Below are 13,009 nucleotides of genomic sequence, written 5' to 3'. Positions count from 1 at the left end.
ATTGGTCCCCGAGCGCGGCCCCTCGTCGACGCCCTGTCTGCTCCCGGCTGCCCTTGGGGGGAAGGACGACGGGATGGGTCAAGGGCAGAGCTCTATCGCATCGGCGACTGAGAAAAAGACAATGCATGTGTGTGTGTGTGTATTCCAGTGTGTGTGTGCCGCTCCCATTGCATGTCCAGTTCGTTGCATGCCGAATAAAGACCTCTAAAGAGGTCCTGCATTATTATTTATTATTATTCTCTGAATGAGGTTTGTATCTGAACGTACTGTTACAGTTTCATTCTCTGAATGAGGTTTGTCTCTGAACGTACTGTTACAGTTTCATTCTCTGAATGCAGTTTGGCAATGAGGACGTGGTACTGATACATCCCTACAACATAGTACTTAAATGCAGTAGTTGTTTCCTACCTTCATGTCCTCGAGCAGCCCCTGAGGATCATCTATACCTTCTGGGACACATTTCTTGTTCTCTGGGAGTGACTCCAGCTTCTCCACCAGGGCCTTCAGGCCTGTCAGTTCAAACTGCGTCAGGTGAGTCCATCTGCTGGGCTGCTCTGAGCCCGGGGAGCCACAGGGAGTTTTGGGGAAGTCTGTGTGCAGGGTGGAGGAGGGGGTACAGCTGTCCTCCGAGACGTTAGACAGAGGTTGTTTGAAAGGCTGCAGGCTGTTAGAGTCGCTGCTCTTGGTCTTCCGGTTGTCAGGGGAGACGGGGTCATCCAGAGGATGACCTCTGTCTGACCTTTCACCCCGGTTGTCTCTGGTCTGCGTCTCACACGAGTCCTCATCCATGTCTGGACTCCGGGAGTCAGAGGAAGGGCTCTCTGTGCTCGTCTTCGCCTCCAAGTCTGATGGGGAGAGAAGGGGAGAAAATATCTTGTAAATATTGTCTGTGGCTGATAAATCCATCAGTTCTGGATGATGTTGATTGGTAGAGTAATTTCTCCCACTGACTTTGCATTCGGTTTGTGGCTAACTATCCGGAGCTAGTATGAGGACCAGCATAGGAGTTTTCCGTATGGAGTTCTCTGAGGAGGGAAACCGACCCTCCCTCTCTGTTATTTCTTTGCCTTTCTTCCCTCCCAACTTCACCTTTCCTCCTGCTACTCTGACACCACAATGTGCTTCGTACTTATCCCAACACTCTCCTCCACCAGACCAGATTCAAGCCATCCACGACAGTTTGGTAGCAATCCTGCTAATCCCTCCTACCCCCCTACAGCCACAAATATACCTGTCACTGTACGTGGAGGCTTATGGAATTGTCTATCAGCCGTCAGGAAAGCAGACTTCATTACATAGTCAAAACCTCCAGCTTCTGGCTCTCACTGAGACCTGGATAACGCCAGATAACTCAACAATACCTGTTTATCTACAAACTATAACTTCACTCACACACCATGACCTTCCAGACGTGGTGAAGGCACTGGTCTCTTGACCTCTCCCTCATGGTCTATGTATTATCACTCCCAGCACTGTCACTCTCCTCTCTTGAATACCATGCAGTATCTGTCTCTAATCCATTCAATCTCACCATTACTCTCTATCGCCCTCCAGGTCCTCCTGCTTTAATGTTCAGCTAGCAACAGTGGCTGATGGATTCAGAACTCCACCATCTACTTTAATGTCTCAGTCGCCATAGCATGTTTTAGAATGAAACAATGATTCCACATAGGTGAGCTACCTGTCAGAGTGGCTAGTAGAAGCAGCATGTGCAGCTAGGCAGCCGACCTGTGGTCAATCACTCAATTAGTTTCTAATCATTCAATTAATTTCCAATCATTCAATTAGTTTCTAATCTCATTTAATTAAAATCTGAATGCTTGTTAGGGTAAGTAATAGTTTTCTTCATTTCCTTCCTTTCACTCACATTTCATATGGGCTGGTTTTCATTGAGAAATATGGGTGCTAAGCTGTTGATAAATGTGTGGGAATGAGTGCACATGCATACACTGGGAACAGGAAGTGATCACCTCAATAGAGTGGTGCTCAGGTGGTGCTTGCGGAAGAGGTAGTATGCAGTGGAATGTGCGGGAGTCTTGGCACATGGAGACCACCATTGCCGTGCTACAGGAACCTACACATCATGAACAGCCCATGGATTCTTCTTTGTTAAAAAAAACAAGTGTTGTTTGGTCACCGAACCAACCCACTAAAATGACAAACCCTGAACAAACTATGGATCTAACCGCCACCAGGTCATGCCGCTCAAGTGAGCTCAGACAGAGCTGGCCCAAGGCTGTGATCTGGTGTACTGATTTGGTAAGCTAACCCTTACTGTTATTTCTCAATCTTCTTTGAAAACCAGACCATCTACTCTGTTTTCCATAGTTTTTCCTCCATACTACACTTCAGGTTAGGACTAGAGCTTTGGATCTGGTGTGTCTCTGGTGTTAGTCCACCAAGACTTTGTTAGCCCATTAGTTGTTTTTTTATGTTTTTCCACATGAGTTATTTTCTGAACAATTACAACATCTCTGGTTAAGCACTAGATTGAAATCAATGTATCGATTAGTCAACAGATTTGATGATTATTAGTTGACTAAGAATGTTTTTAGTCAAGGACCAGCCCCACTGAAGAGACGGCCTGACGACCAGTTGACTGACCCATGGGTGCTGGCTCTCTGCAGAGGTCCTGGCACAGGTAGGAGCGTCTCGTCAGGCAGTGGACGTAGCGCTCCAGGACATACCAGCACATCTCATGGTAGAACGGGTAGCGAAACTTGGAGTGAACCTGAAACCAGGGGTAGAAGTTACTAAATATACATTTGCTTACATTAGCGTTGTACAACCCAACCTGCGTTCTCACACACACACACACACACACACACACACACACACACACACACACACACACACACACACACACACACACACACACGTGAGATTCAGGCAAGTGAGGTCTGGTCTGACATCAGTCAGTGAGGTCTGGTGGGGTTCAGACTAGTCAGGTCTGGTGGGGTTCAGGGGTTCATTTCTACCTCCAGGGCCAGGCTTGCTATGGGGCTGGGCAATATCACGTCAAATAATGCAATTGATGTTTATCACATTACACTAATAATTAATTACATTAATTTAATCACAATATGATCCCAAGTCTCCTATAGTCTGATACCTAGCCCTATCAGAACCACACTACTGAGCCTATAGTCTGATACCTAGCCCTATCAGAACCACACTACTGAGCCTATAGTCTGATACCTAGCCCTATCAGAACCACACTACTGAGCCTATAGTCTGATACCTAGCCCTATCAGAACCACACTACTGAGCCTATAGTCTGATACCTAGCCCTATCAGAACCACACTACTGAGCCTATAGTCTGATACCTAGCCCTATCAGAACCACACTACTGAGCCTATAGTCTCATACCTAGGTCTCTCTCTCTCTCGCTCTCGCTCTCGCTCTCTCTCTCTCTCTCTCTCTCTCTCTCTCTCTCTCTCTCTCTCTCTCTCTCTCTCTCTCTCTCTCTCGTTAGTCAGGTGTAGAGTGCAGGTGTGCTGCTGTCAGCGGAGCAGCTGATTGACGTCTGTGGGCCAATTACGTCAGTGATATAACCCCGCCGCAGATGTCATGAGGCTGCCAGATCGTAACTTCGTATTTCCCAGTTAGTCGTGTTATTCTGCTCTCTCGTATAGTTCTCTAGTAGTCCATTGGTCTTCGACTGTGTCTAACCCTTGTTGTCCTCCTTCCCAGCAGTCCTACCTGGCTCTTCACCCTGCTCTCTGGCTCTCGATAGACGTGCTCTGACCCCTGCCTGCCTGACAACTCTCCTTGCCTTTTCCCGGAACGTATGAGGACCTGTACCCGTTTTGACCCCTTCCTGGCTGACTACCCTGTACCCGTTTTGACCCCTTCCTGGCTGACTACCCTGTACCCGTTTTGACCCCTTCCTGGCTGACTACCCTGTACCCGTTTTGACCCCTGTCTGGCTGACTACGCTGTACCCGTTTTGACCCCTGTCTGGCTGACTACCCTGTACCCGTTTTGACCCCTTCCTGGCTGACTACCCTGTACCCGTTTTGACCCCTGTCTGGCTGACTACGCTGTACCTGTGTATCGACTCCTGCCTGTCTGACTCTCCTGTCCTGTGGACGCCCCTGGACTGTACGAGTACTCCCCCGGTGTATCGACCTCTGCCTGAATACCTGACTACTCTTTTATTATTAAATATACCCGAACTGGGTTTAAACAAGATCTGTCTGCCGATTCTCATTATCTGCACGTTGGGTTCAATACGTCGAGTCGTGACAATAGTCTGATACCTAGCCCCCTATCAGTACTACTACCACTGAGCCCAGGACTATAATTCAATCCCTCAGATGATTTCACACACTCAACTCAACCTCATCAACACTGCTGTGGTCTGAAGTTGTGTTGGTGTAAAAATAGAATGTTGAGCAGGGCCAGGCCGGGCCCCAGGGAGCCTCAGGAACTGTGTCTGATTATCTATCTCTCTTCTCCACAAGCAACTAAAATAGTCTTGACACCTCCCTGTAGCTAGTCACCACAGCTGAGAAAGCTGCAGTCAGAATCTATTCCATACAGACTCAAACAACCTGCGTCTGCACTGGGGCTGAGCAATTTATCAAAATGTTATATGGCCTGGTGTAATATTAAAATCGTGCAATGTTTTTTAAAGGCGAAATGTGTGTTAAAATACCATTCTAAATTAAGTATTGTGGCACTGCAGAGATGTCCTCGCCTACAAATCATATTCTACAGTACAGATTCAAGAAAAACTCTTTGTTTGGTACAGATCACAAGCCAAATCACAGCATGATCATTTGAATATGTTTTTCAATGAGAATAATCAGGCAACAATAATCATTCCCTATGTAATTGTGAATCATATTGCAATTTCAATATTAGTCAAAATAATCACAATTAGATATTTTTTTCCAAATAATTCAGCCCTATACTGGACCCACAACCACCCTGACCAGGGCTGGGCCATATGGCTAAAGTGTCATATCACAATATTTGTATTAGGCATTTCCATTATATATATATATTCGTATATATTCTTTTTTTATATTCTTTTTTACAATATTATGTATATATCATGGACAACGGCATAGTAAAAATCCATACCTTTGTATTAACCTTGGTTTTTAAAACAATGCTATATTCCTGACATTATTTCACATGAAATCAAAAGCTTTAGGGTCTTAGTCTGATCTACAATCCAGGCCCAAGCAGAATGCTATCATCGTATGTATGCCAGTGAGCAATGACATGTTGCATAAATAATGTATGTATGATTATGGTGATTATCACTATGTTCTTAGAGCCTACAGTCACATATTATTCCCATTAAAGGTATCAATCCAGTTCTGGCGACAACCAGTTTTCTTTTTCATATTTTCTAAGTTTAGCTGACATTATTTTGAATATCACATTCATTATGAAATTTAAATGTAAATATTGACTTATTTTTTCTTTCTTTCCCAGTGTATGGTTAATATATGCAGGTTGTGAACAGTTGATATTGATATTTCATTAATATTCACGGCCTCTGTCGCTTTGTAAGAAGGATGTATAAACAAACAGCTTCTCTCTCTCTCTCTCAGGCTGCCAACATCACTGTTTAACCAACAATAAAGGTGTCAACTAGGAAAGATGAGAAGGCATCAAGTGTGTGAGCGCATTTCTTTCTTTCAATTTCTTCTATTTATATACTTGCATACCGTACCAGCAAAGGTTTTCTTTAACAGAGTGCATGCTCTGTACTCTTTTTTTTACATTATTCATATAAAGAAGTCTGACATCATTAATATACAGTTTCAGATCAACATCATATAAAATTGGTGACAACATTTCTTTCCCTTGTAGAGAAGCAAAATTACACACCTGTCAGTAGTAGTGCTGAACCATCTGGGGGGGGGGGGGGTCACATTGTGATGCTTAAGACAGATACTGCAATTTATTATGGTTTGCACTATTGTTGTGAAGGATCAGATTAAACCGAATATATATATTTATTTATGGATATATATTTAATAGTATTTGTATATCGTTTGATATCCCTTGTATATTCCTTGTACATATACACTGAATATCCCTTTAGTCTACTAACAGCCCATAATAGTTTCATTCTACCATTGGACAAGAACCTGGCGCCAGCAGCCAAGCCCCTTGGTTCAAGTTCAATCGTGCCGACGAACATGTCGTTACAAGCCCGGTTCCGCGTAGGAATACGTCTGGCGAAATACGAATGGTACTATTTGTTCACAGCGCATATATATATGGCGCAAGTAAAGTAGAACTTTCTTTTAGTCCATTAGTCCTTTACCCTCCAACCTAGTAACAGACGTGAAGCCTCACCCACGACCCACGTGTGGTGCAGTATGGCCTACTTGGCCTCAGAATAGGCATTGAGACATCGTGTGGATTAATAGTTGAATTGTCATAGTTTGGCACTATACCGTCGAGTGGGACGTATTTCTATTAAGTTAATAATAGTCTATTATGTATGGTGCATCGTTCGGTTAGAGTTATAAAGTGAGCAGTACCCCCATCGTTCCTGGCGTTATCTAGAGTCTTAACCAGGCTGGGCAGACCACGTGTGGTGCTTTCATCCGAGGAGTTCTGGGCCAGGACGAGTGGACCTGTACATTGGATTACTTTACCCGGACGACGGCAAGCCCTACACGGCTTGGATTATCTACTTGCTTTGGGTGCTTTGATTATGCCATGGATAACAGCCAACACTGCTGAGTGTTGGAACTACCCCCCCGAGAGGAGTCCAGGTGAGACGGCGCTCTACCCCGAGTGAGGTCGCCTCACATCTCTTCGTTGTGGACCGGCAGCTACCGTCTACAAGAGGGCCCAGCTGTATTCATCTGTGGACCGAGGTTCTGTGGGCACCGTGTTCAGCACTCTGAATTCTCCCAAGAAATCGTTGGCCAGATGGGATATCGCCAGCGGCTCTCCTAAACCCCCCCCCCCTACTGACTTACAACCAGCGGGACCCCCCCTTTAGTGTATCCAGCTATAATCATTTAAGTACCATCGCTATAGTTCCCTAAAGAACCAGGTTGCATACTTGCTCCCTGCGTAACCAGAGATTGGACATTCAATGTTGATTTGCCTACGAATACTCATTTGCCTTACAAGTGCATTCAAATCATAAATGTCATTAAGTGAACGTTGTATATACCCTTTGCTATATAAAATATTCGATTTATACATTTGTGTGGACTTCGTTTCATCAGGTGGGAAAGTGTTCATCATATCTATATCATGTACTGTGTGGCCAGTAGTTAAAGTACATAGACGGTAGTGGTTTAATAATACCATACTTATCAATACAGTCAGGGAATTGTACCCCTCAGTTACAACTATTATGATATTATGATAAAGGTGAGTAAGGCCCATTGAGGTTCATTGTATTGGGCTCATCACACCAAATCAGGTTAGGTCAGGTCAGGTTAAATCAGTTTACGTCAGGTCAGGTTAAATCACGTCAGGTTAAATCACGTCAGGTTAAATCACGTCAGGTTAGGTTAAGTCAGGTTAAGTCGGGTCAGGTTAAGACAGGTTACATTATGTGGTGCACCTAACTTTTGTGCTAGTGCTCCTAACATTTTCAGTAAGGAGCACCAGTGCTCCTAGTGGAAAAAGTTAGTCTGGAGCAGGGCACTCATTCATCAACGTTGCGTACGCACAGATGTGCTTAACCCGTGCGTACAACCATTTCTAAGCAAAGTGTGGGATTTATCAATTTGAACGTGAACTTGACTTTGTGCGTATGTCTACGCACAGCCCAGAGCATGCGTAGCTGACGCCCTGTGGTAGAATATATTATTACAACAAGGAAATAAGCTTCTGTGCATTAGTTTCAACACTGGCGTGTTCTGTATGAACCGTAATTCATTATAGTTCATTGTAAAATAGCAACAGTAGTGTAATTATGGTCAAAACCCTATAAATAGCATTTGGAATAATAGGTCTTTATCTCCGAATCAAATTCAGCATGGTTTATATAGCGTTATCGGAATATACGGGGTGTACTGACTGACTGCGCTCTGCGTAGCTCAACTCGTTATTATTTTGCGCACAGACCGGTTTTGATTATATTTAAAAGGCTTATACGTTAAACGAAACAAGTGGAATTTCGAAGCTGTAAGCAGAATACAAGTCATATGAACACCCACGATATAGTGTTCTTCCCCCTTCCTACTGTATAAGAAAGAATAAAAAACGCATTGCAATGAGAACAGAGGGTGTATGTGTATTACAAAACCCTTGCAATAATGTGTCTTAAATGAATGAAAAGCATACATGCTCTGGATACAGAGCATATATCGTGTGGGTGATATGACTTGTATTATGCTTACAGAATTCCACGTATTTAGTTTTACAATGTCAAAGCCTTTTAATATAAATCAAAACGTTCCCGTATTTCTGCAATCTATGCGCAAAATAATAAGGAGTTGAGGTAGATACACACTCAGAACGTATTACATGCTGGTATGCTGATAGAGTAAACTATTATATGAATATGAATAGGAATATGATATAAGGTATACACTGGTCCATCCGCGAGGATAGCGACGAGGAGTAGGATAGCCATTAAATGCCATTTGAGAATATAGGCTATTAATGCAATGAAAACATATTATTTAATGTTTTCATAAGCGTAAAGATACAACAGCTAGATTAATGATCAAGTTAGTTTACTGTGCAGGGTTCGCAGGGCTGTGCATTGTGCTATTATATATGCGCAAGTTACTGTTGCATAATGTAGGCTATGGCTGCTATTATATGTAATTCATATAGGCTACCTAATAGTATATGATTTTTAGAGGCATCTATTTTGTTGTCGGTATTAGGCTAATACCGACAACAAAATAGATGCCTCTAAAAATCATATTATAGCCAATCAAACACAACTAATAAAGGCATTCATATTACAGCATGGTTATAATGACACACCACCAACGCCAAACAGTGGTCAACGAACGTTTTTTTTTGTATTTTGAGCTGTCCAGGCAGAATTGCAATGCAGCAATGGTCTTAGGGAGCCGTTGATATCTGACATCACCGTGTACAAGTCAGCCTTTTATTTATCCCATAACACCGGTTGTGTCTTCTTGGTTCGACAGCGCCTCAGTGAACAATCTCCCGTGAAGTTTCTCAGAGTTCCGCTCGGGTCAGTCCATTATTTCACATCCCATGGGGGGTGTTTCATGACCATATATGGATAATCATGCACGAGCATTGACGGTAGAACAAAGAGGTATTTATCAACACGGAGGAGTGTAGGACCTGTGTACGCATGGTTGATAAATCCCAATATTTCTGTGCGTGCACACATTCTAAATTCTGTGCTTACGTATGAAAATAGAACACTTTCTAAGAAGTGTTAATAAATGAGGGCCCTGCGACTGGTATGGTCCTTCAAGGGCGGCTGCTGTCATAGATGCTGAGCTGCACAGGGATGTTGAAGCTACCTTGGTCTTGTTCTCTATCTCATAGATGCTGAGCTGCATGGGGATGTTGAAGCTACCTTGGTCCTGTTCTCTATCTCATAGATGCTGAGCTGCATGGGGATGTTGAAGCTACCTTGGTCCTGTTCTCTATCTCATAGATGCTGAGCTGCATGGGGATGTTGAAGCTGTGCAGAATGTTCCCTCCAAACACCAGAGTGTCCTCAGGAGTGTAGACAGCATGGATCCACCCTGGAACACATCACAAGCACAGAACCACAGAGCCCAGGTCAGAATACAACATGGGGGCACATCCAGACAAGCCCTCTCACATGCCTGAAGACATGTGTTCTATTAAGAGGGTTCCTACAAGAACTGTTATGTGGTTATTAATATTTCAAAGGTATCAAAAGCAGAGTAAAATACATCACAAATTGGGGAGGACATTTTGAACACATTTCCATGACTTGATGTTTTATTAAAAAAATATTTACAAATGTTTTGTAGGAAATGTTTTCAACTGTTTCAAATAGGGAAGGTGCCGTTCTAGTTAGAATTACTGACAGCATCAGTGAAAATATGAATCCATAAAAGCAGGACAGACAGATGATATGATGAAGATGGGACACAACATTCAACATTTTCACAGAACAAGTTCAGCACTGGTAGGCAACATGGGGCTGGATATTGCCACTGATTAGCCAATTTGATTACAATTAAATTCGCACAGTCTCAATTTGATTTAATTTTAATTTGATATTGATTCAATTAGGCTTGATGGAGCTGGTTTTGCCATTGTTTGCCAAAAGATGTGATTTGGTCAAGTGAGTTTCTGTAGTAGTTCAGTGCAACTCATACTAGAGAAATCTGCAGAGGGTGGTGAAAACCGCCCAATGCATCACCCTTACACCACTCCCTGCAATTGAGACTGTCCAGCACAAACGGTGTCTAAGGAAGGCACGCAGTATCGTCAAGGACACATCTCACCCCAACCACAAACTGTTTGCCCTCCTCCCCTCTGGGAGGAACTACATGAATCTCAGTTCCAGGACGAGCAGGCTCAGAAACTTATGTAGTCATATTTTCTCATTTGTAGTCAGCTTTTAGCACTGACTTAATGTAAGGCCCCCATCAAAAAAAGACACTTGGTTGCCGGTCCTTGTGAATACCAAAACATTTAGCCACAGACTCTGGGTTTGCCAATGGGCCTAACAACTTTTCTGGAGAAAACCCTGACGTGTGCGAGATACAGCAGTTAAGCGAGATTAGCAGTCATACACATGATGATTCTAGGATGGAGGCAGCCCTGTCAGCTGACCTGAGGGGATCTTATGATTCTAGGACGGAGGCGGCCCTGTCAGCTGACCTGAGGGGATCTTATCCTCATAACGTCCAACGGCCCTCATACGGGCCGTCACGCACTTTGCGTGCACGACACGTCGCGGCACTTTGCGCTCGTCTACCGGGTCGGGCTGCATTTTTTGGATCATCCAATGCAGCATTTTAAAGTTGAATTAGCTGCCTTTCGATTGCCACCACACTCAACCATCTGCGTGCTTCTGGTCTCGAGATACATGATGATATATCCGGCGAGCATCATCCAAAAAGCCGCTCCGTCAAATGACCACGTCCGGTTGTGACCGGTCTAGAACTGACCAATCACCGCTGATGGCGAAAATGATTGATCACCATTATAGCCAACGAGCGTCTGCTCTGAACGAGACTGCAGCCGAGTGGGTGAGAGTGGGGGAAGGTGGTGAAAGTTGACGAATAAGTCCGTTGTTGTGACTCGAGTGTCAGAATGAATTGAAGTGGATCGCCATGTTGGATTTTCACACCGTTTTTTTCCGGTACAGACTTTACCAAAACCTTTCTCAAGCACTCGTTTTTTTATGGATTTTTATAAAATGTGGACCTGTACTACATAAGACTTCTGGCTATGGAACCGCTTTGTTTTCCAGCTACTACCTCTATGGTGGAACCCAAAAACAGGAATCTGGCAACAAGTCAAAAGAATATTTAATTTCAGTGTGTTCAAACCTCTGTTTCTCTAATATATTAGCACTCAAAATGATTTTTCTTTACTGCTTTAGCAACTTCAGAATGTTACCTTTCAAAAGAGACTATATAGTTATAAGTATAAAGTATAAAAGTATGCAAATCGCTTTCTGCAAAATGGGGGGTATGCTTAAGAGGTTATGATTCTAGGATGGAGGCAGCCCTGTCTGCTGACCTGAGGGGATGAAGAAGGTGTATCCCTGTATGAGCTCCACTCTCTGGCAGCCGTCGGCTCGGTCTCCCAGGAACACATCACTCTGCTTCCCAGACAGAACCCAGTCCTCATACAGGGACAGGTTGTGAGTTGTGGGCGGTACCAACCAGAACACCTGGACAGAGAGAGAGAGAGAGAGAGAGAGAGAGAGAGAGAGAGAGAGAGAGAGAGAGAGAGAGAGAGAGAGAGAGAGAGAGAGAGAGAGAGAGAGAGAGAGAGAGAGAGAGAGAGAGAGAGAGAGAGAGAGAGAGAGAGAGAATTAGAATGACAGCAAGGTTGAACCAATACCGATACTGGTATCTGATATTGGGCTGATACTGGTATCTGATATTGGGCTGATACTGGTATCTGATATTGGGCTGATACTGGTATCTGATATTGGGCTGATACTGGTATCTGATATTGAGCTGATACTGGTATCTGATATTGAGCCCACCATACCAGGCTAAAACAGTGTCAGGAGAATGTCCCCTGGTGCCATCATGAAAGCCGATACCAAGAGCCACGTGTAAGAATGTCAGAAATCAATGCAAAGACACTTAATTGTCTGCTCTTTTAACACATAGAAAGGTGTTAGATGTCTCTAATGGACTAAATGGATTATATCTATATGTATTCTAATATCACCACAACAATGTACCCAGTGTGTTCTGTGTCAAAAAGGTATTAGAAATACAATCGAGAGTGTTTCATAGATCTATTCTCTAATTGTCTCTATCTGGCGACAGTGGCTCAGTAGGTTGAGTGGTCATCTGGTAATTATAAGGTTCCAGGTTCGATATCGGCTCCTCCCGGTAGGGTGTCAAAGGGTCCTTGAGCAAGACACCTAATCCCTAACTGCTCCCAATGAGCAGGTTGGCGCCTTGCACGGTTGCCTCCGCTGACGGTGTGTGAATATGTGAGTGAATGTGAGGATAAGTTATGTGAGGCATAAGTTGAAAAACGCTTTGGATAAAAATGCTATGTAGTCCATTTATCTGGCATCATACCATATTGATATCCACCACCAAGCTGTAATGCAGTCAAAAAAACAAGATAATGCCACAAGAGAAAGAGCGAAGGTATCCAGTGGAGTTTTTTAACACTAGTTGATGAAATTGGCGTTATAGAGCAATGTAAAGTGACCTTCCAGCATTGTGCACAAGGACACACGAGCACGCCATGAGCGCGGGGGTGACGTAGAACACAAAGAGTGCACTGTGTACTACAGATCGTGCTTTAAATCGATTGGTCGGTGTGATTGATCGTCCTCGAAATCTAACACACTGACTGTCTGTCAATCAAAAACTTAAGACAGATGGGATA

At 43.7% G+C, this 13,009-nt stretch overlaps 1 protein-coding gene across 1 annotated transcript in view; it reads right to left on the bottom strand.

Annotated features, from left to right (window-relative positions):
• Window positions 1-13,009, bottom strand: part of kdm2bb (lysine (K)-specific demethylase 2Bb) — a 159,552-nt gene that overhangs the window by 111,473 nt on the left and 35,070 nt on the right. Inside the window, exons 9-12 of the mRNA XM_084324298.1 lie at window positions 11,666-11,819; window positions 9,569-9,684; window positions 2,605-2,731; window positions 409-845 (exon numbers count right to left, since the gene is read on the bottom strand). Of these exons, the coding sequence (XP_084180424.1) occupies window positions 409-845; window positions 2,605-2,731; window positions 9,569-9,684; window positions 11,666-11,819 (834 nt within the window). The remainder of the gene's footprint in view (window positions 1-408; window positions 846-2,604; window positions 2,732-9,568; window positions 9,685-11,665; window positions 11,820-13,009) is intronic.

Source organism: Notolepis coatsorum, assembly GCF_963971535.1.
Source record: "Notolepis coatsorum genome assembly, chromosome: 11".
Lineage (NCBI taxonomy): Eukaryota > Metazoa > Chordata > Actinopteri > Aulopiformes > Paralepididae > Notolepis > Notolepis coatsorum.
This window is presented reverse-complemented; position numbering and strand designations above follow the sequence as displayed.